Below are 27,346 nucleotides of genomic sequence, written 5' to 3'. Positions count from 1 at the left end.
TACCCAAAATTCGGAGAGGAAAAAATATCGAAGAAGATAAACCAGTTATATATGGACTGTAACCATTGCCCAGAACAGGGCAAAGGTAACAGTAGCAGAAAATAGAAGAAGAAGGAGCTATCGTAGGGAAGGGGAGAGAGGAAAGTAGTTGACTCAGGTTGGGGCTTAGTGTAAGTTACCTCAGGTCGGGAGTGACTTCCCAAGTACCAAGAGCCATAACCATTCCTGTTTCCTAACTTGTGTGTATGAATTGCTTGTGGGGAATAGTTAGCAACTCCTTCATAGGCATAGCAACTACTTTCTTCTCAGTCTCAATGTCCTTTTGATTTGCCCTTAGAGCCCTTCGTCGCAGCATTTCAGCGGGCACATTTACCGGATAGAAAGTTGTAGGAACACCCTAACCGTAGCAGAAAATAGGAGGTATCGTAGGGAAGGGGAGAGAAGAAGATGAGAGAGAGATCACAGGGCAGAAGGGGGAAAGAATTTCGCACACACCAGGCTACGCAAGCACTCACAAAACCAACTACTCAATTCAATCTCTCCAACCTATTCTCCTTATTACATAGTGAACATAAAGAAAATGCAAAACATATTAAGGGAAACCCATCTAAAATAAGGAACTAACAAACTAGGAAGTAATTCCTATGTAATCTATTCTCCCAAATAAAATAACTCCTAAATATCCTACTTAATGTAGGAGTATTTTTTTCGCTAAAAGATCAGATTATATTAATGGATAAAAAAGAGAAAAATATGATACAAGAGCAAGGGCTGAGCCTCCACCTTCGGCATTGCTATCAGCAGAGGCTCACCACTGCTAAGTATAGAATCTAAATCTAGGCCGTCCCCCTTCATCTGCAATCAGCTCATTGATCATCATAGGAGGGAGGGTAGCATCATTAGAGGAGACTCCAGATGAAGCCGTTTTCTTTGCCAAGTAGTCAGCAATAGGATTAGCTTCCCTGAAACAGTGGGAAATCTTCCACTCTACAGAGATCAAGTATAAAAGAAGATGACACCATTCTTGATACACGAACCATGGAATGAGTCTATGGTGAAAGAGGGTAACCGCCGCAGAGGAGTCGGACTCAATCCAAAGGTGAGATATGCGCATGTCTCGAGCAACCGAGATGCCTTTGATGATGCTCCAAATCTCAGTAGAAAAACTGGTATCCATGCCCAAGGAGAAAGTAAAGCAACACATCATTCTCCCCTGGTGGTCTCGAAAAATACCTCCACATCTTGCATGACCAGGGTTACCAAGGGAGCACCCATCAACATTGAGCTTCACCCAAGTCTGGATAGGCTTGCACCAATGGACTTCCAGAATGCCTTGTCTACTATGAGGAGCAGTTCCCAGATTGAGTCTTCTACAGATAGTGAGATCCTCAACAGATTTGGGGTAGAATTTTTGGCAACTACATAAGAAGGAAATCTCACTTTTAATGCCACGAAAGACTAATGCTGCGCTTCTCAATTTACCCTCATAGCACCTCTGATTTCTTTCATTCCAGATCGCAGCCATCGTGACAAGCAAGCTAGACATCTAGCCCATCCGCAAGGACCATCCTTTGCCCTTATTGCGCCACCAAACAACCATGTCTCTCGCTGAATCTTTGCTGGTCCAGGCTATATTAAACAGGTCTGAGACCTTCCTCCATAACTCAGTTGAGAAGCTGCAATCAAGGAATAAGTGGTAAGTAGACTCAGAGCTAGAGCCACATAGATCACACCTAGAAGGAAGGTGAATTCCTCTCGCTTGAATTTTCTCATTAGTAGGCAGCTTGTCATGCAACTAGTGCCAACCCAGGGTGGAGAGCCTAGGCGGCAGAAACTTATTCCAAATAACCTTATCCCAAGAAACCGATGATGAAGGGGACCTGAGGGCATTCCAAGCAGACTTAACTGTGAAGTAACCCATTGGTTCTAAGCTCCAAATGCATCGGTCCTCCACAGGCAGCGATGGGAGATTTATGGCCCTAATTTTTGAGAAAAGGTCCTTTAAGAATGAGGACTCCACCTAAGGCAGCATTCAGAGACCGTCATCAATGAAATCTGACACAGTAGGAGCGGGATTATGAAACACGTCCTCACCCAACTCCGACAGCTCCCAAATAGAATGAGCCCCTACCCAATTATCTCTGCAGAAGTCAATGTGTCTTCCGTTGCTGATGATTCATCTCTCATTATCGGATATAAACTTCCACATTCTCCTCACCCCTGGCCAAATGGAGGAGCATTTGTAAGCTCTCTTGGGTTTGCCATAGCTAGTTAAGAATCTTGCTCTAATAATTCTGCTAAGATGAGAGCTGCCATGTTTGATCTTCCACACTAGTTTGGAAATTAGGGCCCTATTAACATCCCTGAGTCTACGGATACCAAGGCCACCCTCCTTCTTGGGCTTGCAGACCTGATCTCATTTGACAGTTACAGCTTTGGAGGTATCAGTCTCCCCTGTCTAGATAAAGTTCCGCATCCATTTTTCAAAGCATTTAATCAGGGTAGCAGGCCTTGGATATAGAGAAGCTGTGCAAAGGCATACCAGAAATAACTGATTTGATTAGCTCCACTCTACCAGCCATAGAGAGGAGTTTCCCCTTCCAACCCGTTAATTTTGCTTTAATTTTATCCATCACAGGGAGAAGGGGGTCCCTTTTCACTCGACCTTGGAAGATTTCAACACCCGAATATTTGGTGGGAAAATTACATGTTGTAATATTCAACTCATTAGAAAGCCACTGCTTCCTCGCCGAAGGGATTTTTCCCAAAAATAGTTTACTTTTTTCTAAATTGAAAAATTGACCTGAGCTGCTTTGGTAGCTATCGAGGAAAACCATAAGATTTCTGACATACCTTTTAGAAGCGTTCATGAATATGAAAACATCATCAGCGAAGAGGAGATTGGTAGGAATGTCAGCTCCACGGGGACCAACAATAGGCTTAATGAGATTCTTGGCAGCGAAATCCTTTAACCCATGGCAAAGAACTTCCTCGGCGATAATGAATAAAATGGGGGAGATGGGGTCGCCCTGCTGGAGGCCTCTACTAGCTTCGAAATAGCCCACCGGGCCGCCGTTGAGGAGAATAGAAATTCTAGCAGACCTTAGAATCATGTGGATCCATCCTATCATAGTGTCAGAGAACCCGAATCTGCTAAGGATCTGGAATAGAAAATCCCATAAAATGGTGTCAAAGGCCTTCCTTATGTCTACCTTCAAGCCCAGGTCGCCTCCCTTGGAGGAATTTCCCATCAGGTTGGCTAGCTCAGATGCCAGCCCAATATTCGTCTAGATTACTTTGCCCTTTTGGAATGCACCTTACTCCTGAGAAATAAGTCTGGGAAGGACTACAGAGATACGGGAGGCTAAGATTTTTGAAAGAATTTTGCAGAAGAAATTCCCTATGCATAATGGACGAAATTTATCTAATGAACTAGCACCATCCACCTTAGGAATTAGTAACAAAAAATTATTATTGATTCCATGAGGGAGAATACTTGAAGAGAAGAACCCTTTCACAACTCCGCAGACATCAATGTTCACCACCTCCGAACAAGTGCTGAAGAAAGCTCCGAATACCCATCCGGTCCTGGGGAACTATCTGGATCCAGGTCCCATACTGCTCATTTAATCTTATCATCAGAGGGGATGGAGTCCAGCATAAGTCTATCCGTGTCATGAAGAATATTGGAAATGTAGTTGAAAATTTGGGGTTGAGTATCTAGCTCGATCCTCTTATGGAACTCCCCATAAAAATCAGCTAAATAGCTCCCCAATTGATCCTAATCACTAATCTCAGCCCCGTTCTCTGTGATAATACTCCTGATGGTGTTCCTCGATCGCTTGATGTGAGCCATAACATGAAAAAACCTAGAGCATCTGTCCCCTTCCTTCAACCATCTGATTATGGACTTTTGAGCCCATAGTTTCTCATGATTATAAATGGCTTTCCAGAACCTAGTCTTGGCATCAGCTTCCAAGTCAAAAAGTGCTCGGAGTAACCCTCTTCCTCTATGCGAGATTGTACTGCCTCCAACTCAATGCTCGTGCTATCAACCTCTTGATTCAGGTTAGGGAAGGCCCTTCTTGAGCAAGATTTGATAGCAGGCTTTAAGCTCTTCAGCTTCTGAGATAAAATAAATGTAGCAGAGCCATTCAAGTTTATGTTCCAAGCTTCCCGAATCATATCCACAAACTCAGGGTGGTCCAACCAAATTTTGTTGATTCGGAAAGGGCAATTCTTAGGCTTGGAAGAGAGCCTAGAGCAAACCAGTAGGTGATGCAGATTCTTCACCAAACTAGGCTTGTTTTATTAGGAATAAGCTTAGGGTTGGGTTGTATACGTGTTGGGCCTTCAGTCCATGTGGTTTGGAGTATATTGGGCTACTTTTATGGGTCTAAACTAGGGGTTCTAAGGTTGCATACGGGATTCAGTGATATGTTACCTTTTTCTTTAGTTTCCTTTTTAGATGGGGTTATTTAGTTTCTAATTTTCAGTCATAAATTAGTTTCTATTTCCAGTTTAGCAACTAAAGGACTTTCTATTTTGTAAGTTTCTATTTTCAGTTTTAGTAACTAGTTGAGTTTCTAATTTTTAGTTTCCTATTTCAGTTTTTGGAAACTAAAGTTAGTTTCTATTTTATGTAACCCCTATCACTGTTATAAATAAAGATGATGGCTCTTTTAATGAGCTACGATTTTTACAAAACTACATGGCTGCTGCTGTTGTTTTCTCTGCGAGAGAACTTCCTTGTGTTTGATCAAGGTATTGGGTTGGTGTTCGATCCGACGACTCTTTGCGGCGAGAAGTCCAAGAGGTTCATCTTCAAGTGCTCCTTTTTTCTCCTTCCAGGTTTTCTTTTTCAAGGAGTTTATTGCTGTTCAACAAACCAGGTATTTAAATTCCAATTCTGCCCAGATTTGCCTTAGATTTCACAATCGGCTCTCTGCTACCTGAAGCACTTCCAGCCATTGGTTTGAGCTATAATTCTGGTCAATCTTTCCTCCCTACCCAAGTGAGACTCGACCTTGGTTTGGGCTGATTTTGGCCAGCCAATTTTAAGATATTAAAATTCTCTTGAATTCTGTCCTGTAGTGACCTTACAGAACAGGAACCAGAACCGATAGGTCTGATTTGTCCTCTTCTGTTTCTGTGGATGTTTATTCTGGTCTGTGAACTGTTAGGCTTCTATTTCTACTTCTGGTTAGCCCTATTATCTGGTTTATAGTCTGGCCCCATAGACTCTAGCTTCTGGGTTTGAGATCTGATTTACATAGGGCTAATTTTTTTCTTTAATTCTGATTTGTGGAATTGCTGTCCTACCTTGGGTAATATTGGTTGTTCTTCTGATTAAAAGTTCCTGCAGTTTGGGCTGGTTTGATTTGTCAAATCTATCCCTACATTAAGTGGTATCATAGCATGGCTGGGAACAACACCCCTACCCTAGCTTCTCTTATGGAGATGCTACAGACTATGAGGACTGAGATGAGGGCTGAACAGAAAACCTTACGGACTGAATTGAAGGCTGAGTTGAAGGCTGAATTGGATGCCAGGTTGTTGAATGAAGAGACCACACCCCAACAGCCTACTGGCAGTTCACGTACAACACCCGAAGTGGACACTCCAATGAATGTGGTTACTCAGTTGGCTAATAGGAGAGCAAACCCTAATCTAAGAGCACCACAGAGGGTTCCGGTAGCACAACCTACTTTTGAAGAGCATGTAAGAGGATATTTTGAGACTGAGCGTCCCGTGCAACAGAGGTATTCTGGAGATTCACAGAAGGTCAAGCTTGATCTGAAAGAGTTTGATGGGAGATATGACCCCCAATTGTTCTATGATTGGGTAGTGGCACTAGACGACTATTTTGACTATTATGAGTTACCTGAGGAACGGAAGATGAAACTAGCTCGTGCTAAGCTAGTTGGGGCTGCTCGTGAGTGGTGGAGGACCTATGAGCTAGAGTTGGAAGACCGTGGTAGAGAACCTACTAGTTGGGAAGAGATGAAGCTTGAGTTATCAGATAAATACTTGCCACGCAACTTCAGAGCTCGCATACAAGACCAGCTGAACTCTCTTCGTCAAGGGTCTATGACTGTTGCCGAGTACATGAACAAGTTTGACGCACTTTATTCTCGTACAGGCATAAGGGAGAATGAAAGGCAACTGTTATCTCGGTTTCGACTGGGATTGCGAGTTGAAATCAACAGGGGTATCGGAGTTGTTGAAGTGCACTCAGTGAGGGATTGTTTTGACGAGGCCCTACGAGCAGAGGAGCTTCTAGCATAGCCAGTTAGAAGGTTTGGTTTCCAAGCTGGGGAGGTAAAGAAGAATTTTCCAACCACTAAACCTAGTAGCTCAGCACCTCCAAAATCCACTTTTCCTCCACGAGCTAATCATAAAGGAAAGGCACCCATGACAGGTAGTAACAAGGTACAGTGTTTCCATTGTCAAGAGATAGGACATTTTGCTAAGTCTTGTCCGCATAAGCAGAGGGTTAATGCAGTAGCTGAGGTTGAAGACTCCAATGAGGAGGATGAGTCAGCTCTTTATCCCTACCCATTATATGATGATGATGATGATGATGGTGGATATGACTATGATATGGAAAACACTAATGAGGATGATACCCAGGGAATAAATATTGTTACTCGCATATTGGTGGCTGAAACCAAAGGAGATGATTGACAACGTAACTGCATATTCTATAGCCGTATGAAGTCAGGTGAGCATACTTGTCAAATTATCATTGACAGTGGCAGTTGTGCCAACGTTGTTTCTGAAGCCTTTGTGAAGAAAGCAACTTTGAAAGTTGACCCACATCCTCAGCCTTATAAGGTATCCTTGCTGAATGGTAATACCTTAGAGGTGAATAAGAGGTGCTCAGTTCCTTTGAAACTTTACCGATATGAAGAGAAAGTTTGGTGTGATGTGATCCCAATGAAACTCACAGATGTATTGCTTGGTCGTCCCTGGATGTATGACAATGATGCCATGGTTGGAGGGAAGAAGAATCTGTGTACTTTCATGTGGAAGGGTGTTCCTACAACTTTCTATCCGGTAAATGTGCCGGCTGAAACACGGCGGAAGAGATCATTAAGGTCAAATCAGAAGGGCATTGACAATGAGAAGAAGGTATTAGCTCTGCCCACAAAGGAGTTGCTAACTATTTCCCATAAACAGTTCTAACGCACAAGTCATGAGACTGGAATGGTTATGGCACTTGTTCCTAGGGAAGTCACCCCCCAACCTGAGGTAACGTATAGTGCACCTATCAGAGAGCTCCTGTCTGATTTTTCTAACTTAGTCCCTGATGATCTCCCAGATGAGTTGCCTCCCATGAGAGACATACAACATGCAATTGACTTGGTACCTGGTTCGGTTTTACCCAACCTTCCTGCTTACAGACTTAGTCCTACTGAGCATGCCGAGCTGAAACGACAAGTGGATGGGTTACTACAGAAGGGCTTCATTGAAGAGAGCTTACGTCCTTGTGCAATACCAGCTTTACTCACACCAAAGAAGGATGGTTCTTGGCGTATGTGTGTGGACAGCCGTGCTATCAACAAGATAACAGTCAAGTATAGGTTTCCTATACCATGACTAGATGATATGTTGGATATGCTGTCCGGGGCAAAGGTCTTTTCCAAGCTAGATCTGAGGAGTGGCTATCATCAGATTCGCATCCGTTCTGGGGATGAGTGGAAGACCGCTTTTAAGACCAAGGATGGCTTATATAAGTGGAAAGTCATGCCGTTCGGTCTGACAAATGCACCTAGTACTTTTATGAGGGTGATGACACAGGTCCTTCGTCCCTTCATTGGTCGCTTTTTGGTTGTTTATTTTGATGACATTCTGGTATACAGTAAGAACCAAGAAGAGCATAAGGATCACTTGAGGCAAGTCTTGAGAGTACTCCGTGCTGAGAAGTTATACATTAATCTCAAGAAGTGTTCCTTCATGCTGCCCAAGGTTGTATTCCTTGGATTTATAGTGTCATCAAAGGGGGTTGAAGCTGATCCAGAGAAGATCAAGAGCATCACTGATTGGCCCACACCTAAGACTCTAACAGAAGTCCGTAGCTTCCATGGGTTGGCTTCCTTCTATAGGAGATTTATCCGGAACTTCAGTGCAGTAATGGCACCCATCACTGAATGTATGAAGTCGAGTAAAGGGAAGTTTGAATGGACAGTTGCAGCGACCAAAGCCTTCGCTCTTGTGAAGAGGAAGATGACCGAGGCACCCATCCTACGCCTACCAGATTTTGACAAAGTATTTGAGGTAGCTACAGATGCTTCACATGTTGGGCTAGGAGGAGTGATAATGCAAGGAGGACACCCCATCGCTTTTTATAGCGAAAAATTGAATGAGGCCAAGAAGCGCTATTCGACTTATGATCTGGAGTTGTATGCAGTCGTCCAAGTGCTACGCCATTGGAGGCACTACCTCATTGGTAAGGAGTTCATTTTGTACACTGATCATGAGGCCTTGAAGCACCTTCACTCACAGAAATCGATTAGCCACAGACATGCCAAATGGGTAGCCTACTTGCAGGAGTTTGTATTTACTATGAAGTACAGGGCGGGAAAAGAGAATATAGTGGCTGATGCACTTAGCCGGAAAGTGCTCACACTTAACACATTTTCAGCACATGTTATTAACATAGATCAGATACGAGGTGAGTATACATCTGATTCTGATTTCAGCACTGTCTTTATGGAGTTACAACAAGGTGGGCAGCACTTAAAGTACTCTATTCATGATGGGTACTTGTTCTTTGGCACGCGGCTTTGTATCCCAAACTCTTCCCTACGTCATCACATCATACGAGAGTTACATGGAGGAGGATTAGGAGGACATTTTGGGAAAGATAAGACTCTTGCACAGGTGACTGATCGATATTATTGGCCATGCATTGCAAAGGATGTCGATCATGTGATCAAGAGATGCCGTGTATGTCAGTTGGCAAAAGGGGGAAAACAGAACACAGGTTTATACTCTCCACTACCTGTTCCTCATGCACCGTGGCTTGATGTTAGCATGGATTTTGTTCTTGGACTACCCCCTACTAGAGAACGATATGATTCCATTATGGTGGTTGTGGATCGTTTCTCTAAGATGGCTCATTTTATACCTTGTCGTAAGACTTTTGATGCTTATCAGGTTGCAAAGCTCTTCTTTAAGGAAGTAGTACGACTACATGGGCTGCCAACTAGTATTGTATCTGACCGTGATGTTAAGTTTATGAGTTATTTTTGGAAGACATTGTGGTTGAAGACAAATACAAAGCTGAACTTTTCAACTGCATTTCATCCACAGACAGACGGACAGACAGAGGTGGTGAACCGTAGCTTGGGAAACTCGTTGAGGTGTTTGGTTCGAGACTATGAGAAGACATGGCCTTCTATTCTTGACATTGCAGAATTTGCCTACAACAGCTTAGTGAATAGGACAACAGGTCGTACTCCTTTTGAGATCTTGCTTGGAGTCCAACCTAAGCGGCCTATTGACCTTATGTCACTCCCACCCCAGGCTCGAGTTAGTATTGAAGCTGATGAGTTCTTACGTCATATCACTGAGGTGCATGCCAACGTCCGACGGCGTATTGCCTTGAACAATGAGGTGTATGAGGCTTCTGCTGATCGTCATCGGCGTTATGTGGAGTTCAAACCCAGGGACATGGTGATGATTCGAGTAAATCCTGAACGGTTTCAGACAGGTGTCAATACCAAGCTACATCCACGAAAGACGGGTCCCTACAAGGTGCTGAAACATATAGGACCTAATGCTTATGTGCTTGAGTTGCCTGATGACATGACCATAAGCAACGTGTTTAATGTGGTTGATCTTCACCTTTATGTTGGGCATCATTCAAATGATGGAGACTCGGAGCAAATGCTGAGGTTGCCTCAACTGAAGCCACCCACTTCTGAAGTTATTGAAGACATCTTGGATGATAATTACAAGACCTCCCGCCGTGGCACCGGTTATCACACTTTTCTTGTCAAGTGGAAAGGCCGTCCCCATAGTGATTGTACTTGGATTCATGCTGATGATTTCAAGAGGCTTGATCCCGACTTGTATGAGCGCTACATGTCCCTTATCCATTTGTCGGAGTCGAATGTTTCCCAGTCGGGGAGAGTTGATGCAGATTCTTCACCAAAATAGGCTTGTTTTATTAGGAATAAGTCTAGGGTTGGGTTCCATACATGTTAGGCCTTTGATCCCATGTGTTTTGAGTGTATTGGGCTACTTTTATGGGTCTAAACTAGGGGTTCTAAGGTTGCATACGGGATTCAGTGATTTGTTTCCTTTTCTTTAAGTTTCCTTTTTAGATGGGGTTATTTAGTTTCTAATTTCAGTACCTAAATTAGTTTCTAATTTCAAGTCATTGTTAGTTTCTAATTTCTGTCTAGACTAGTTTCTATTTTCATTAGATTCTAATTTTCAGTTTTTAGTAACTTATTATAATCAATTTTTAGTAACTCTGAGTTACTATTACTTGTAAACCCTCCCCATCATTATTATAAATAAAGGAGAGCTCTCATCATAGAGAGACAATTTTGATTTTGGAAAAAAAGAACTTGCTGCTGGTCGCTGCCATGCATCTACTGGATTTTCTGTGTGTTTGATCACAGTGGAAGGGAGTGGTGTTTGATCCATTCGACACTTTGCGGTGTGAAGCCCGAGTGGTCTTTTCAAGCTTTCTTATCTTTCTTCTTTCAAGGTCTACTGCTGCTACAGGTATTTACCTCTTTTCCCTTAACAGTTTTGTCCAGGCGATAGGTTTTCTGGGCAAGAATATCGACTTCTGTTCTGACTCAACCCCTCGTCACTTTTGGCTGATATTTGGACCAGAGGTACCCCTCATTAAAAGAGCAACTCGATCCAGTTTTGGTCCCCATCTGGGCTGTGGTTCTTAAGTTATTAGGAATCTCTATTTTCTTGTCCTCTAGTGACTTTACTAGAACAGAACCAGAATCGATTGTTCTGGGCAGTCCTATTTTGTTGCTGTAGTGTCTATCGTTGATTTGGAACTGTTATCATCCTAATACTACTGCTGACTCATTCCTATTTGTTCACTGCTGGTCTGTTCTAAGTATTATTTATTATTGGATATTTTGACCTAATCTGTTCTGTTTTCTGAGATCGATAGACGCATCTGGTTGTTCCTGATTTCTGTGGATGTTTGTTCACCATTTATGATCTGTTATGACCCTATTCCTATAACTGATTTAGTCCTTTAATCTGGGCTATATTCTGATCTCATAAATTCCAGTTTCTGGATTCGAAATTCTGATTTTCTAAAAATCTGTTTCTTCCTTAATTCTGATCTATTATATTGCTACCTTACTTTGGCTATTCTTGGTTGTTCTTAGTTTAAAAGTTCTTGCAGTCTTGGGTCTGGTTTGGTTGTCCAAATCCATTCCTACATTAACTACAATAGCATTAGCAGATATTTTTCCCCTAAAGAAAGAAAAATTCTCTTGGACATCCAAGGCTCTACAAGAAAAATTCTCTTGGACGCACCTAAGGCTCTACCTTCTTTAATAAGAAACATATAGGCCCCGGTTGTTTGATTGAATAAAGGTGTGGAATATTTTGAAGCTTTTCCATAAAACTCAAAAAACCAAAGTTGTCTGTTTGCATGGGGTGGTAAAGTAACAGAAAACATGTATTAAATGCTGAAGTGCATTAAATGTTTTGTCTGCTTATATGCAAGGGAACTATCCCACCCCACCCTTCTTCAAAGTCCTACCATATTGGGTAGAATTTTCTGGGAAAGGTGGAGATATGGATTATATTATTATTTTATTATTCTACCCCATCATTTACTACTCTTTCCTTGCCTTGCCTTTACTGCTCCTACAAATTTTCCTTTCCCGCCAAACAAACAGCCATAGTGTCAAGGCCCACGCTCATCCACTTGAAATCACCTCATCACCAACATTGTCACCTTTGACCTGACCATCAGTCCACCCACGAGCCAATGCAAATTCAAAACCAGGAATGACTGCCTTCAGCTCTGCCACAATTGAATCAGTTGATCCCATGGGACCAGAAAAAACCAACAAAATCAGGCTTAAATGATCCCTAAAAACTACCCCATGCATGCTGGACCAGGGTTCCCGTTGAGCTACCATCTTTATTATGCTTAATAAAATTATGAGGGGGGAAGGGGGTCCACACATACTGAATGAGATCATGAATCACTGAGGAAGATGCTACTAGACCCCAGTGACTCACAAAGTAGTGAATAATCGCTCCCCCTAAAAGACTCAAGAGTTGAGCCAATCTAGCTGATCCCTATACGATCAACTCCCCCACTTCCTGATAAGTTCTCTTCCAACAGCGAAACATCCTATGGTTCTTCCACTCCCAAAGAGTCCATACTATCACCAGGAAAAAGAATCTCCAGATGAGCATTCCTCCCTTGCCAAGGGCTATGGACAGCCAAAACTCCATGAGATCATGTACACTTTGCTGATTTTCCAGTTTAAACCAAAAAATGCCCTATTACAGAGGATGAAGAGATGAAACACGGAATTCTATCATGATCCTCATGGCAGCCACCTAAATTTGAGATAAATAAAAATTTTGTTAATGTTACTACTACTATCGAACCTCAGCATGCTGTAACCTTGAATATATAATCATCCTCAAAAAATCAATGGCTTGAGGGTAATCTCCCAGATTTTTCCCCCTTTTTGATTGAAAACAATGCAGCTTTGCATACCATGAATGTATTGTGGGAATCAAGTTGTACCTTAATATTTGTGTTTACTTACCACCTTGGCAATTCCCATTGTGATTTAAGCTCCCTTTGTTCATCATAAAAAAAATGATTGAAATTTATTATTATTTATAATTTATTTTATGTTTTTCTGTCAGTTTGACATTTATTTTGGTTGGACGTGACAAGGATGCATGTTTGGGCCTTCAGGCATAGTTGAGTGAAGCAAAGAATCCAAATATATGATGGGGGCTAAGTCCTCCATGGGTGCCAGGTGTGTCAATGATCAAGATATCACCAGGTTTTTGGACAACGACTTCTTGAAATTTAAAATAGATGCTGTTTTCCAACTTTTTGTATTGCTAATTTGCTATTTGGTAAAATATTTTCCCCCTTTTTTAATCCTTATGTAACTTTGCATTGGATTTTACCAAATCCTGAAAAGTATTTTACATTGAAACAAATGGAGCTATACACCATCCCTAAAGAAACTATTCACTTTTCCAAAACAATTTCTCCTTCAAAATCATTTCCCGTGCTCTCCTGTAGTGGCAATAACTGCACCAGGAACTGGGTAGGTATACATGCATATGCCAAGGTTTATGATCTCCATTCCAACTATGATTTTGAATGGCAAATGAATCAGTCCATGTGCTCATTTTTAAAATAAGAGAAATAGCAAAGACAAAAGGGGAGAATATCCTCACATTATCAGGATGCCAGGCAACACTTGTCACAGAAGAATCATGTTTTTTCCTGATAAGTTTACTGACCCACCTGGAGAAAGTTACAACACCCAGAATATAACATTAGAAGCAGATACTTGAATCAAAAGAAAAACACAATCAAACCACGGAACCATTTACGGCATTTCATATAAAACTAACCACCATCATCAATATAGTAAAAGAAGTCTGATATTGAAGTTTAGATAACAATAACAGAAGCAAAGACATATCCCATACTAAAGTCTTCCAAACCCCCCACCCCTCCTTTAGGTAATAAGAAAAGATGGCCTAGTTCTATTGAAAATTGAAAACACATGATAAATTAACCAGATAGTTTCTCAAATTGAACAAAGAAAAAAAAATGTAACAACTTTTGAGAACAACAAAGAGAAAACTCATACGACTTGACATTTAGAAACTTAGACCAAACATGCAGTTAGCACCATCACAAAATGAAAACCTAGGGCAGTATAGCCTGGTGCAAGTTTCCTTTCATCAAGGTATAATTCTAAGGTGTGCCCTCCCTTGCTTTCAATAAGTATCCAGCCTTTAGAACACTTTACTAAAGAATACAATATAGGGTACAGAACAATCACACATACAAATCTAATCATTTTTTTCTATTTTAAATTTCATTTTTACCTTTTTACAACAAGAAGAAGTCAGCCTTACACCAACTTAATGGGGTCAGCTACATGATCCGTGCAAAAACAAAAGGAAAGGCAAAGTGAGGCCAAAAAAAAAGAAGGAAAAGTGAGATTAAATAGCACAACACCATCAAGTTAGGAAAGTCTCAACTAAATAGGGTCGGCTACATGGATCTGATGTAGATCAGACTTGCACAAGGAAGGGGCTGTTAGCCCCATCAAACCAAGGCTGGCCATTCCAACCCCCATCAATCAGCAGATTTCAGCCTAGATTGCAGCCCAGATTTGGTTTCCTTTTTGGGTCCTTCTGGCCAGCTCAGCAGCAGCCTTTTTGTCCATCAACCCAATCTTAAGAAGGGCAGCAACAACTGTAGAATCTTCAAGAAAATATCTACTGATTTCAGTTTGAGTGCTATCTTGCCTTAATATATAGATACAGCTAGAGGAAAATAAATGAAGTTACTATTCACGTTACAGTTCACATGAACAGTAACCAGCATATTATTTCTTCAAGGACTTGTTACCTTTTTGGTGTTTAGAATCTTTTGTTAGACAAGTCATTAGTTTATGAATGTTTTAGTCGTTAGTTTCCTAGTTACTTACTTTCCTCTTCTTGTTAGTTTCTTATTTTGTAACCTTCTATTGTGAAGGAGCTGCTGTGCCTATTTAAGAGGCTAACTGATTGTAACTGAAGAGACTTGATTAATGAATTTATTGAGTGAATACTCTTTGGCTGAAAGGCTGTTATTGAGAGGTGAGATGCCAAAACCCTTGGGGGGTGTGATACCCAAAACCTAAAGGGTGAGATACCCATTCCATTATTCTCTTTCACCCTTCTCAACCCTCCATCTGTTCTATTTTCTTCTTTGTTTCAGTCTGTGAGAGACTGTGAGAATGATTGATCCAATCTATTTTGAAGTACAGAAGTTGCAATACAACTCAGATTGAAAGCAGGCAAAAGGGTGGACCGAAAGCAGCCAACTGACAGGTTTTCTTGTCCATCGATTTCTTCAATATCTCCCAGAACAGCAGGGTTTTGCCCTAGGCCTTTTGGGATTTTATTGAGGTCATCAGAGACCGTCTTCGACCAGGAGTTGAGGACTGTTGAAGCCCTCCAGAGGAAGCCTCAGGATTTCTCCCTTACCCTGTTGAAACCTTAAATCTGTCAGGGACGATTGTTGGTTCTGTCATCCCTTCTCAGGTCTGATTCACCCACTGTTTAGGAACCTACAGCAGTATTCTGTGGGCTCTTTGACCAGGTTTGACAGTCCAAACATCCATCCACTTGTGAGTTTCAGTTCAACCCTTCTTTTAGGATTTGTTGTTGCTTTACTTGGTCCCCAAGTCTGAAATCAGAACTAATATTGGTTGAGGGGTATTTATCTTATTGGGGCTTATTTACCTAGTGTAAACTAGCTCTACATTAGGATCCTTGCCCTACAAACGGCTCTATCAAAGGTCATACTTGGGACAAGCCCTAGACTATGCATTTCATTCCTCACCAGTTCTCCTCAGGTTATTTAGGCTTGCTCCTAACTCTTTTAAATCCTTCAATCTGAATAAGATCATTCCTCCTTACTAGGGCATCCCCAGGCCTCCATTGCACATGTCCATACCACCTATTCCACCTCAACCAACTTTCTTGAAGCTTATCATTGATTTGGGCAACTCTCATATTAGCTCTAGTATGTTCAATCCTTATGTTATCTTTCCTAGTTTTGCCACACATTCATCTTAACACCTTTATCTCTACTACACATAAATTATATCTATGACACTTCTTAATTGCCCAACATTCTGCCTCATACATCATAGTCGGTCGTACAACAGTTCTATAGAATTTTTCTTTAAGCTTTAAAGGAATATGTCATTCACACGACACTCCGGTCGCACCTCTCCTCTTTATCTATCCCAATTTAACTCTTTGTGAAACATTGTCCTCTATGTTACCTTCTTTATTTATGATTGACCCCAGATATCTAAAATAGTCACCTTGAGGTATCTCTCTCTCCCCAATTTTCACCATATTGTTATCCATCATAGTGTGACTAAAGTTACCTTTCCTCCTTTGTTGAAATTTCTCGCCAACCTTTTCAAGCACCTATGCTATCCCTCTTCCTCCCACTCTCCCCGGCTCCTTACAGCCACCAGCAAGCAATTGCTTAGTTTGCATCAAATTCTTCTCTTTTCCCATTTCTCTCACAAAAAAGAAAGTCAAACTCTCAGTTATCATTTCATATTCTATTTTCAATTCTTTTGTTTTAGAGAGAATTTTAAAATTCCAACTCAAAAAGTCTTAGCCTTAGTTGTGAGCTGATGGAATCAACTAAACTCCACGCAAAGTACGGTATACCCACTAAATTACAATTATTAGATTAAAATTTTACCTCCCAATACATAGCATGAGGTATTCTAATGTTCGGTTACTTTCTTGTACTAATTTTCAATATTGGTTCCAGTCTTCCAGAATGCTGATTTTTTACCAGGATGTGCAGCCTTTGCTATGGACCCAAGGTTCATCCATTACTTGCCCTCTATACCTTTAATATAAAGTTTGACACGATGAGCTAGTTCCTAATCTTCGTAATTGGAAATAGGATCTGATACATCACAAACTCATAGTATACATCAAGATTAGTTCAGAATTCTTAACAATCTCATTGTTTCCAATATAAAACCTAATACGGAGATTTCTTCATGTCCCTTTGGCAACTTTTAGCATAGGGATTCGGGTGTGTTGAGTTAATAGAGTCCTGTGAATTGCATGTCTTTCCAGCCAGTGTAACTGGCATCACTAGCATATTTCCAGACAATCTGGCAATCTGAGAATGCATAGCCTGATGGAAGTCACACGCTTCAAGGTGATGGCAATAGTCGGGGGAAAAATAGTGCAACCCCACCCCACAATCCCCTCCAAAGAGAACAGTTAAGATGGAATCAAAATAAAAATATCGACTAGGGAACAAAGACTACATCAACATTTATTTTCAGTAAAAATATAGGAATATTCATTTCCTCCTAGTAGATTTGCGGTAAATTGAGTTGAATCGATAGGGGATGATACAAACATGGTTTTAAGACGAGCCGAATAATGAAACAGAAACCATGCAGCCAACCCCATTTAGTTGGGAAAAGGCTTAGATGAACTCAGTTGCGTATATTTTTATAGAAATTTTAGGTAAATAGTTTCTTTGATAATGGTATAAATTTGTAGAGCATAAGGGTACTTCAATAATATAACAAAAAGTAATAAGATGATCAAAATGAGAAAATTCCAATAAGTTGTTTTAGCATCAAGATGCATATGCATTAAATTCAAAAATATATGAGGGAAAAGAGTAATTACCAATTATTCTCTTGTTCATAGTAGCAGATGCAAACAGTTTTGGCCCCACTTCCAACTGCAAACTTGTTTTCTGAAAAACAATCAGAATAGACATCAAAAGGATTAGAGTACATAAGAAAACTAAAACTTTTAAAATTTTATCTTAATCCATTACCTTTAGGACTCCATTGAACACAAAGAGCAGCACGGTTTAGCCTTAGAATAACAAGGGTTGGTACCCATTCTGATGCTTCCTGGCTCCAAACATATCTGGAAAGCAGAGAATTAAATAGAAAAGAACCAAAATTTTGTTACACATTTCACAGGGTGATATTTCCTTATAAAAAAAATGTTTCAAAATGTATTGGATAAGCATTTACTCACGAGTTCCGATCATGTGATACAGTAACAATTTGATTTGATTTTGCACTCCAATCTATCCCAGAAACAATTTGATCATGCTGTATGAGAATGAAATACAAGAAGCTAAGACATTGACAACTCACAACTTGCACTCTCAGCCAAAGTAAGAGTGGACCCATGTAAGGTCTAACTATTAAGAACCACTGCATTCATAAAACAAAACTATTCTATTAGAAAAAAAAAAAGCATACACTTTTGTGAATCTTACCTTGTGAAGAACATGTACTCTCTCCCATTTGTCTTCCAAGGATCTATAGATGTGGATCTCATTGTTGTTCGGACAAAATGCAACCACTACCAAACCCAGGGGGTGTTTGACAAGAAAACAGTTACAAATTGAACAACAACAAAAACAAAACGCACAAATACAAAATACAGAATAGAAATTTTTGATACCATCAAACAGTCACTCACTATTGCAAAATCAATCACAATTATAAGAAATCAGCAGAAGCGTCAACTCAAATGATAACACAGAATTGAACGCAAACTCGCAAAAAAATCCCCCAAGCTACTAAGATGAATTAAAGCAATAAGTTCTAAATATGTTCAAACAAGAAATTAAGGAAACCTGGTGATTTAAGGGCAGCCCTTCTGAAATTGAATGAAAATTTCACAAGGGCCTGAAGCATCTTCTTGTTCCATGATTTGGTTGGAGCCATGGACTCCTTCCTTACGCTTCTATTGTAATAACATTATTCTAGTAGTTTCTGGAGAGCATCAGCACCGACAATGTACATTACAAATGCTGGCTGATTAGGAGCACTATGAGATTTTTAAGGAGTTATAATGATCTATTAGAACTGCCTACCTGGGAAATTTCATTAAGATTGGACCTCGTTTGGGTTTTGCAGTTAACAGTCAATCTGCAATCTTAATTTTCATAACATTATGCAAATTTTACACCAAAGACCAAACTTTTAAAGATGGAAATTTCGGTAATATCATTTACAAGAAAATTTCTGATTTTCAGTCAATCAGGCATTAAGTTACAAGCAGAGTTCAGCCAATGGCTCTTTATTTTTTTTCCCTGGGTTCATGATAGTGGATTGATCGAGAAATCTCAGCAGTCTAGTAAAGAAAATAAGAAGATTTCAAAGGAGAATGCGTAAGCTTACTGGAATGATCTGGACTCCAAGCATGGCAAGTGATGCACTGAGCGAATTGGTGAACTACAAGCGCTGTCATGTTTCTGCAAACAGAATTCACAGGGCTCTCTTCAGCACATCAAAATCACCACCACTTTCTTTTCTCCTTGTAATTAAGAGGAAATAATTAATCCAGAACCTCAGTCCTTAATCGAGATCGAAGATATACGAAACAAACAGAGAAAGAGAAAGAGAAAGAGAGAGAGAGAGAGAGAGAGAGGTGTACTGCAAGGGAAGATATGGCTGTGATGTGCGTGAGAAGGCTGAAGAGGGAAGACTTGAGGTTGTGGTAAAGTGGACCACTGGCACCCATAGAGTGACACGTGTCTACCATGAGTTTGAGAAACGTGCAACCGTCAGATTGGAATAAAGAACATAGTTGTTAGAAAAAATAAATAAAAGGTGAAAATTACGCCCCTCTCCTGTAATTTGTTGAAATTACATTTAGATCCAAGGTTTGAAGTCCAACAAAAAAAAAAAAAAAACTTATAGTGTCGGCCACTTCTGGCTTCGCTCGCCACTGCATTACCACCTTTCCTCCTCCTCCTCCCTTAAAACTCCAAGCTGACAACTGAATCAAGCTGTGTCCCAAGCTCAAGCTTTGAAAATGGCACTCCTACAGGTCACTAATATCAATAGTGTTTGCATTTGAAACCTCAGGAGCCACATCGAGAGAGAGAGAGAGCTGTGCACCGATGATTCATCGTCACTGAACAGGTTCTCCGATTTTAGACCGACAGGACCTCTTATTGTGACCCCATTGAAACAAAACATTGACTCCACGGTTGGGACTGGGGCTTGGACTGCTTTCGTGGCTCTAGTTCTTCTAGGTAGAATGGTTTTCCGATTGTCGACCATCGGATATAACAAAATGGGAAAAGTTCTTGTCGGGACTGTTGTTGGAAGGACTTATTCGAGATTTGAATCTTAAAGCCTTCCCTTCTAAATTGTTGCAACACCATTATCTTCCTTGCATGTTCTCATGTTGGATGTCCTTATCCCTCTACATAAAACACCGATCAGTTTTTTCTCAAGCATGTTTCATATCAATGGTGAATCTCAATGCCTCCAACACAATAAACCTGAATTTAAACAGATCTAACTCCCAATCCCTCAAAAGAAAGGGTTCTAATAACTATGGGGCCAAGATGCTTTATAACCATAATTCATTGTGTCAAAGACATTACATCGTTCATCAGTGGGATTAATCTTTGAAAGGTTCAACAGTGCAATCAAAACAGTCTTTAACACCAAGATCCGTATACGGTTTTTGAGTTGCAGGGCTTGAATAAATTTCTGATATTGTGGCGGTAGGAGTTTTTCCTCATTAGCAGAAGCTTGCTGACCAGAGAGAGAGAGATCAACAAGAACCCACCCCATTAAAGTTCATAATTAAGCCCAGGAACTCAAATCCCATAAACCCTCTTTCACAGGGAAGAAACCCATATGTCATCCTTCCACTCCTAATGAACCTAAGCTGACAAAGGCGGAATCAATCTCATCTCCCAAGAACTCAAATTCCATGAACCCTAAAATTTGTAATTATGTTTTAAAAAGGGTGTATGGGTAACCATCCTTCGCTGGAGTCATTCGAAGGTTGAAGAAAGCACAGGTTGAAGAAGCACAAGTAGAAGACAATCTCTTCAAGCCTCTTTTCTTTTGTTACAATGGAAGGGCATATAGGTAAGTTCATCTCTAAAAAAAAGGGCATTTTGGGCATTAGATGTTATGATATTACGTGACATCATGAATTAACAATATCAAATTAACAGGGATTAATGGATTGAACCTAATTGTAAGAATCTTAGAAATATTAGGTGATAGGGCGTAACTCCTTCAAACCCTTGGATCCACGTGTAATTTCAACAAAATACAATAAAATGGGGCATAATTTTCCCTAAATAAAAAAGGTTGAACACCCTCTTATGTCTCAACTTCGGATCCCCTGAGACGTAGTTGCTCATTATTAATTTTTTTTTTTATAAGAAGCAAACAAGTATCATTAAGTTAGAAAAATAGAAGTATTTATTAGAACTTTTAAGGATGGATTTGTTACTTGTACGATCATCTATTCGTATATGTGAGCATCTAACATCTGTTCCTTTTGCTTCAAAATACACATCTCTTCACTTTTGTAATAACAGGAAGTGAGATAGGTATTGGATGCTCGTACATGTGAGCATCTAACATTTGTCCCTTTTGCTTCTAAATATACCGCTTTTCACCCTTGTAATGGCATGAAGTGAGACATGTGTTGGATGCTTACATGTGAGCATCTAACACATGTCCTTTTGCTTTAAATATACCTCTTTTTACCCTTGTAATGGCACGAAGTGAGACATGTGTTGGATGCTTACATGTGAGCATCTAACACATGTCCCTTTTGTTTTAAATATACCTCTTTTTACCCTTGTAATGGCACGAAGTGGGACAGGTGGTGGATGTTCACATGTAAGACCAAGTAATCTTATGTGCAATGAATCCAAACTCTGACATTTCATCAGCTTTCCAGATCTTTTATGCATCATTGTAGATACCAACATCCTAAATCAAAACTTCACCTCCTTTAGCTGCTCATTAATTAAAAACCAGGAATCAGGGATGGCATCAATGCCAAGAACCTTAAAATCGATGATTTAATCTAAAAACACACTTTTTCTTTTGTTAGGGCGGAGTTATCGGATATGATTTTTGAAGCAATGACCACATGACTTTGAAACTATTTATGAACAAAGGGATAAAGTTGAGAATTTTGAAATACTTGTGAACCTGTATTTAGCACACTTTATAGAGTGGGGAGCGTCAAAAGCCCATCCTATTAGGGGATTTTACGAGTGAAATGTCTTTTTATCTATCGTTGGATGGAACTCCCTAAGGGACTTGGATCCTCTCCATCTAGTTGACTTCATAGGTGCCAAATGATTCTAAATATCTATTCTATTTCATTTTTTTTTTTTTCTCTTATNTTTAAAGATGGAAATTTCGGTAATATCATTTACAAGAAAATTTCTGATTTTCAGTCAATCAGGCATTAAGTTACAAGCAGAGTTCAGCCAATGGCTCTTTATTTTTTTTCCCTGGGTTCATGATAGTGGATTGATCGAGAAATCTCAGCAGTCTAGTAAAGAAAATAAGAAGATTTCAAAGGAGAATGCGTAAGCTTACTGGAATGATCTGGACTCCAAGCATGGCAAGTGATGCACTGAGCGAATTGGTGAACTACAAGCGCTGTCATGTTTCTGCAAACAGAATTCACAGGGCTCTCTTCAGCACATCAAAATCACCACCACTTTCTTTTCTCCTTGTAATTAAGAGGAAATAATTAATCCAGAACCTCAGTCCTTAATCGAGATCGAAGATATACGAAACAAACAGAGAAAGAGAAAGAGAGAGAGAGAGAGAGAGAGAGAGAGAGGTGTACTGCAAGGGAAGATATGGCTGTGATGTGCGTGAGAAGGCTGAAGAGGGAAGACTTGAGGTTGTGGTAAAGTGGACCACTGGCACCCATAGAGTGACACGTGTCTACCATGAGTTTGAGAAACTTGCAACCGTCAGATTGGAATAAAGAACATAATCGTTAGAAAAAATAAATAAAAGGTGAAAATTACGCCCCTCTCCTGTAATTTGTTGAAATTACATTTAGATCCAAGGTTTGAAGTCCAAAAAAAAAAAAAAGTGTCCGCCACTTCTGGCTTCGCTTGGCACTGCATTACTACCTTTCCTCCTCCTCCTCCCTTAAAACTCCAAGCTGACAACTGAATCAAACTGTGTCCCAAGCTCAAGCTTTGAAAATGGCACTCCTACAGGTCACTAATATCAATAGTGTTTGCATTTGAAACCTCAGGAGCCACATCGAGAGAGAGAGAGCTGTGCACCGATGATTCATCGTCACTGAACAGGTTCTCCGATTTTAGACCGACAGGACCTCTTATTGTGACCCCATTGAAACAAAACATTGACTCCACGGTTGGGACTGGGGCTTGGACTGCTTTCGTGGCTCTAGTTCTTCTTGGTAGAATGGTTTTCCGATTGTCGACCATCGGATATAACAAAATGGGAAAAGTTCTTGTCGGGACTGTTGTTGGAAGGACTTATTCGAGATTTGAATCTTAAAGCCTTCCTTCTAAATTGTTGCAACACCATTATCTTCCTTGCATGTTCTCATGTTGGATTTCCTTCTCCCTCTACATAAAACACCGATCAGTTTTTTCTCAAGCATGTTTCATTTCAATGGGGAATCTCAATGCCTCCAACACAATAAACCTGAATTCATTGTGTCAAAGACATTACATTGTGTCAAAGACATTACATCGTTCATCAGTGGGATTAATCTTTGGAAGGTTCAACAGTGCAATCAAAACAGTCTTTAACACCAAGATCCGTATACGGTTTTTGAGTTGCAGGGCTTGAATAAATTTCTGATATTGTGGCGGTAGGAGTTTTTCCTCATTAGCAGAAGCTTGCTGACCAGAGAGAGAGAGATCAACAAGAACCCACCCCATTAAAGTTCATAATTAAGCCCAGGAACTCAAATCCCATAAACCCTCTTTCACAGGGAAGAAACCCATATGTCATCCTTCCACTCCTAATGAACCTAAGCTGAGAAAAGGCGGAATCAATCTCATCTCCCAAGAACTCAAATTCCATGAACCCTAAAATTTGTAATTATATTTTAAAAAGGGTGTATAGGTAACCATCCTTCGCTGGAGTCATTCGAAGGTTGAAGAAAGCAGAGGTTGAAGAAGCACAAGTAGAAGACAATCTCTTCAACCCTCTTTTCTTTTGTTACAATGGAAGGGCATACAGGTAAGTTCATCTCTAAAAAAAGGGCATTTTGGGCATTAGATGTTATGATATTACGTGATGTCATCAATTAATAATATCAAATTAACGGAGAGAAATGAATTGGACCTAATTGTAAGAATCTTAAAAATATTGGGGGACAAGGCGTAATTTCTTTAAACCCTTGGATCCAAGTGTAATTTCAACAAAATACAAGAAAATGGGACATAATTTTCCCTAAATAAAAAAGGTTGATCACCCTCTTATGTCTCAACTTCGGATCCCTTGAGACGTAGCTGCTCATTATTAATTTTTTTTTTTTTATAAGAAGCAAACAAGCATCATTAAGTTAGAAAAATAGAAGTACTTATTAGAATTTTTAAGGATGGATTTGTTACTTGTACGATCATCTATTCGTATATGTGAGCATCTAATATCTGTTCCTTTTGCTTCAAAATACACATCTCTTTACTTTTGTAATAACAGGAAGTGAGACAGGTATTGGATGCTCGTACATGTGAGCATCTAACACTTGTCCCTTTTGCTTCTAAATATACTGCTTTTCACCCTTGTAATGGCATGAAGTGAGACATGTGTTGGATGCTTACATGTGAGCATCTAACACATGTCCCTTTTGCTTTAAATATACCTCTTTTTACCCTTGTATTGGCATGAAGTGGGACAGGTGGTGGATGTTCACATGTAAGACCAAGTAATCTTATGTGCAATGAATCCAAACTCCGACATTTCATCAGCTTTCCAGATCTTTTATGCATCACTGTAGATACCAACATCCTAAATCAAAACTTCACCTCCTTTAGCTGCTCATTAATTAAAAACCAGGAATCAGGGATGGCATCAATGCCAAGAACCTTAAAATCGATGATTTAATCTAAAAACACACTTTTTCTTTTATTAGGGTAGAGTTATCAGATATGATTTTTGAAGCAATGACCACATGACTTTGAAACTATTTATGAACAAATGGATAAAGTTGAGAATTTTGAAATACTTGTCAGCCTGTAATTAGCACACTTGGTAGAGTGGGGAGCGTCAAAAGCCCATCCTATTAGGGGATTTTACGAGTGAAATGTCTTTTGATCTATCGTTGGATGGAACTCCCTAGGGGACTTGGATCCTCTCCATATGGTTGACTTCAGAGGTGTCAAATGATTCTAAATATCTATTCTATTTCAAATTTTTTTTTTTCTCTTATTGCAATGTTGTAACTCAAGATAATGTTAATCATTTGTTAACATATTGACCAAATATTTATACGATGTTCAGGTTGACTTACACAAGTATAGTAAGGATACATTTTCTGAGATTGAATCGAATTGAATGATTAAAAAAAAAAAAGGAACAACTAGATGAAACTTATTGTTTAAGCTTTTGTTACCACATTGTAACTTAAGATAACGTTCATATTTATTACTCTTTGGCCAAGTGTTTAAACAATGTATAATTCGGCTTACACGGTATAATAAAGACATATTTTGTGAGATTGAAGCAAAGTGAAAGAATTAAAAAATAAAAAATTTAAGAGCATCTAGATGGAGCTTTTTATTTAAGCTCCTGATACCATGTTGTAATTCAAGATAATATTAAATCTTTACTGGACTCTTTGGATAATTTACACAATGTGATGAACTCAAACATTGCCTAGGGTTTTCAGACATCAATGGTCTACAGAATCTTGAAGTTCTAGGTGATAATAAATCAGAATAGCATCTATACACAACATAAGTGCAAGCAAGAGTTAAGTAAACTATATAATATTAAAATTCAAAGTTCAACTATCTATTTGATTTCAAATTTAAATTAATGTTGAATTAAATTACGTCGTCAAAATATAAATCAAAGTTTACATCATCTAAAAATAAAAATCATTGTCTTTTTCAAAGCCATAAGCAATGTATTCCTTGGTGATTAACAATAGTTTCAACATTCACTTTCTCTCCATAATAGTCCTCACCAACGTCATCTGTAAGTTATGAAGGTAAATCTCTGAGAAAAAACTTGGTAAGTAGAACCACCATGCTAAATAGGTTTGAAATCACAAACATACAACCAACACCAAGAAAGACATATATAATAATATAATATAAAAAATTTCAAGAAAACAAAAAAAAAAAACATACCATACATACTTACATTGCTACATTTATATCGTCGTACACATAATGACTCAAAAGAAACAAAATAAAAATTTTACAATATCATTCATAAATGACCAATGCGTCATATACCACATTGCCTCCACTCAACATACAGAAACTCGTAGAAGTTATCTAGTGTCCAACCTCTAAAAAACTAAGTCATACAGCCCGAAGGTAAATTAACAATTGATTAATTCTATCGAGAGTAGGTTGCATCATCTAGTAGTCCACAATTGTACTAAGAAAAAATTCAATGAACCAATCATTAAAACAAAAATTCAATGAACCAATCATCGAGAGTAGGGTATTTACATTGTCAATGTTGATAAGGTGAGACGAATAACAATAATTCCATCCAAGAACAAAAATACATATAAATACAAATAAATTCAAAATTCAAGTGTGATCAATACCCTCATTTCATCCTAGTCGGTTTCTGAAATTAGCTTCAGTTTTTGTAAAAAAATCATTAAAACAATAATTATAAATAACAAAGCAATGATCAATGAAGTCACACATCCCACCTCAATCAAGACCGGTAATGTAAAGCACCCTTACCACAACAACATATCATATATCAAAATAGTAAATTTATGGTAAAAAAAAAAAAAAATACATGCATAGACAAAAGCTCGTGTGCTATAAGAATCATGCAATGCACATAGTACACTATTCTATGCAATCACAATCACAACTTAACACATAATATTAGTAATTAATGTTATGTAATCAATACTCAATTTAAAAATTCTACTAAGCACATATAATGCAAATCATTGAATAAAATACAATATGTTCTTCATTCTCTCATGTACATAATATTAGGTTTGCAAAGTCAGATTTTTTACGATAAAACACTATGAAATCAAAGGTTTAGAATGGATCTAATGTTCATAAAATTCCATTTTGGATAATATTTATAAACATAAGCAAGTTAGGATAGAGGTTCCTCTCACCTTGATGTTGTTCCAAATATCGATTTCGTTTATTTTTCATGTTATAGCAAACACCAAGAAATATGAAAATAAACAAAAAATAGATCCGCACTACACAGAGATTTAACGAAGTTAACACACCGAGGTTGTGTGCTATGTCCTCGTGCGAAGAAGAAAATGTTTCATTATGCAGAAAAGAGATTACACTCAAACAGTGGCGAGAAAACTCGCCCTGAAACCTTAGCTCGAAAAACCCCCATAGATACAATGACGTTCTCAATGAGACAACAATACATTATATACTCTAAGTTGTGGGTCGACCCATCGGGTCACGGTCGATCTGGTCGAACCTATCGGCCCAACCCCTCTGCTTTCATCATAGATCTCAGAAAACTTTCCATTTGGGTTGCCACCAAAATATGTTGGAGCAGGTCAATCTTCAAAACAGGTCAAGAATTCGAGACAA

General features: G+C 39.3%; 1 protein-coding gene across 1 annotated transcript; it reads right to left on the bottom strand.

Annotated features, from left to right (window-relative positions):
• Nucleotides 1-1,546: 1,546 nt before the first annotated feature.
• LOC122066576 (actin-related protein 2/3 complex subunit 1A-like) lies at nucleotides 1,547-19,260 on the bottom strand. Its single transcript, XM_042630404.1, has 9 exons — nucleotides 18,975-19,260; nucleotides 18,065-18,150; nucleotides 17,818-17,894; nucleotides 17,609-17,703; nucleotides 17,455-17,524; nucleotides 13,441-13,510; nucleotides 7,009-7,014; nucleotides 2,854-3,161; nucleotides 1,547-1,676 (listed from the first exon to the last, which is right to left on the bottom strand). Exons 1-9 carry the CDS (start codon nucleotides 19,042-19,044, stop codon nucleotides 1,547-1,549), a joined length of 912 nt encoding a protein of 303 aa, XP_042486338.1. The 5' UTR covers nucleotides 19,045-19,260.
• Nucleotides 19,261-27,346: the final 8,086 nt, after the last annotated feature.

This window comes from Macadamia integrifolia, unplaced genomic scaffold, assembly GCF_013358625.1.
Source record: "Macadamia integrifolia cultivar HAES 741 unplaced genomic scaffold, SCU_Mint_v3 scaffold2472, whole genome shotgun sequence".
In the NCBI taxonomy this organism is placed as follows: Eukaryota; Viridiplantae; Streptophyta; class Magnoliopsida; order Proteales; family Proteaceae; genus Macadamia; species Macadamia integrifolia.
This window is presented reverse-complemented; position numbering and strand designations above follow the sequence as displayed.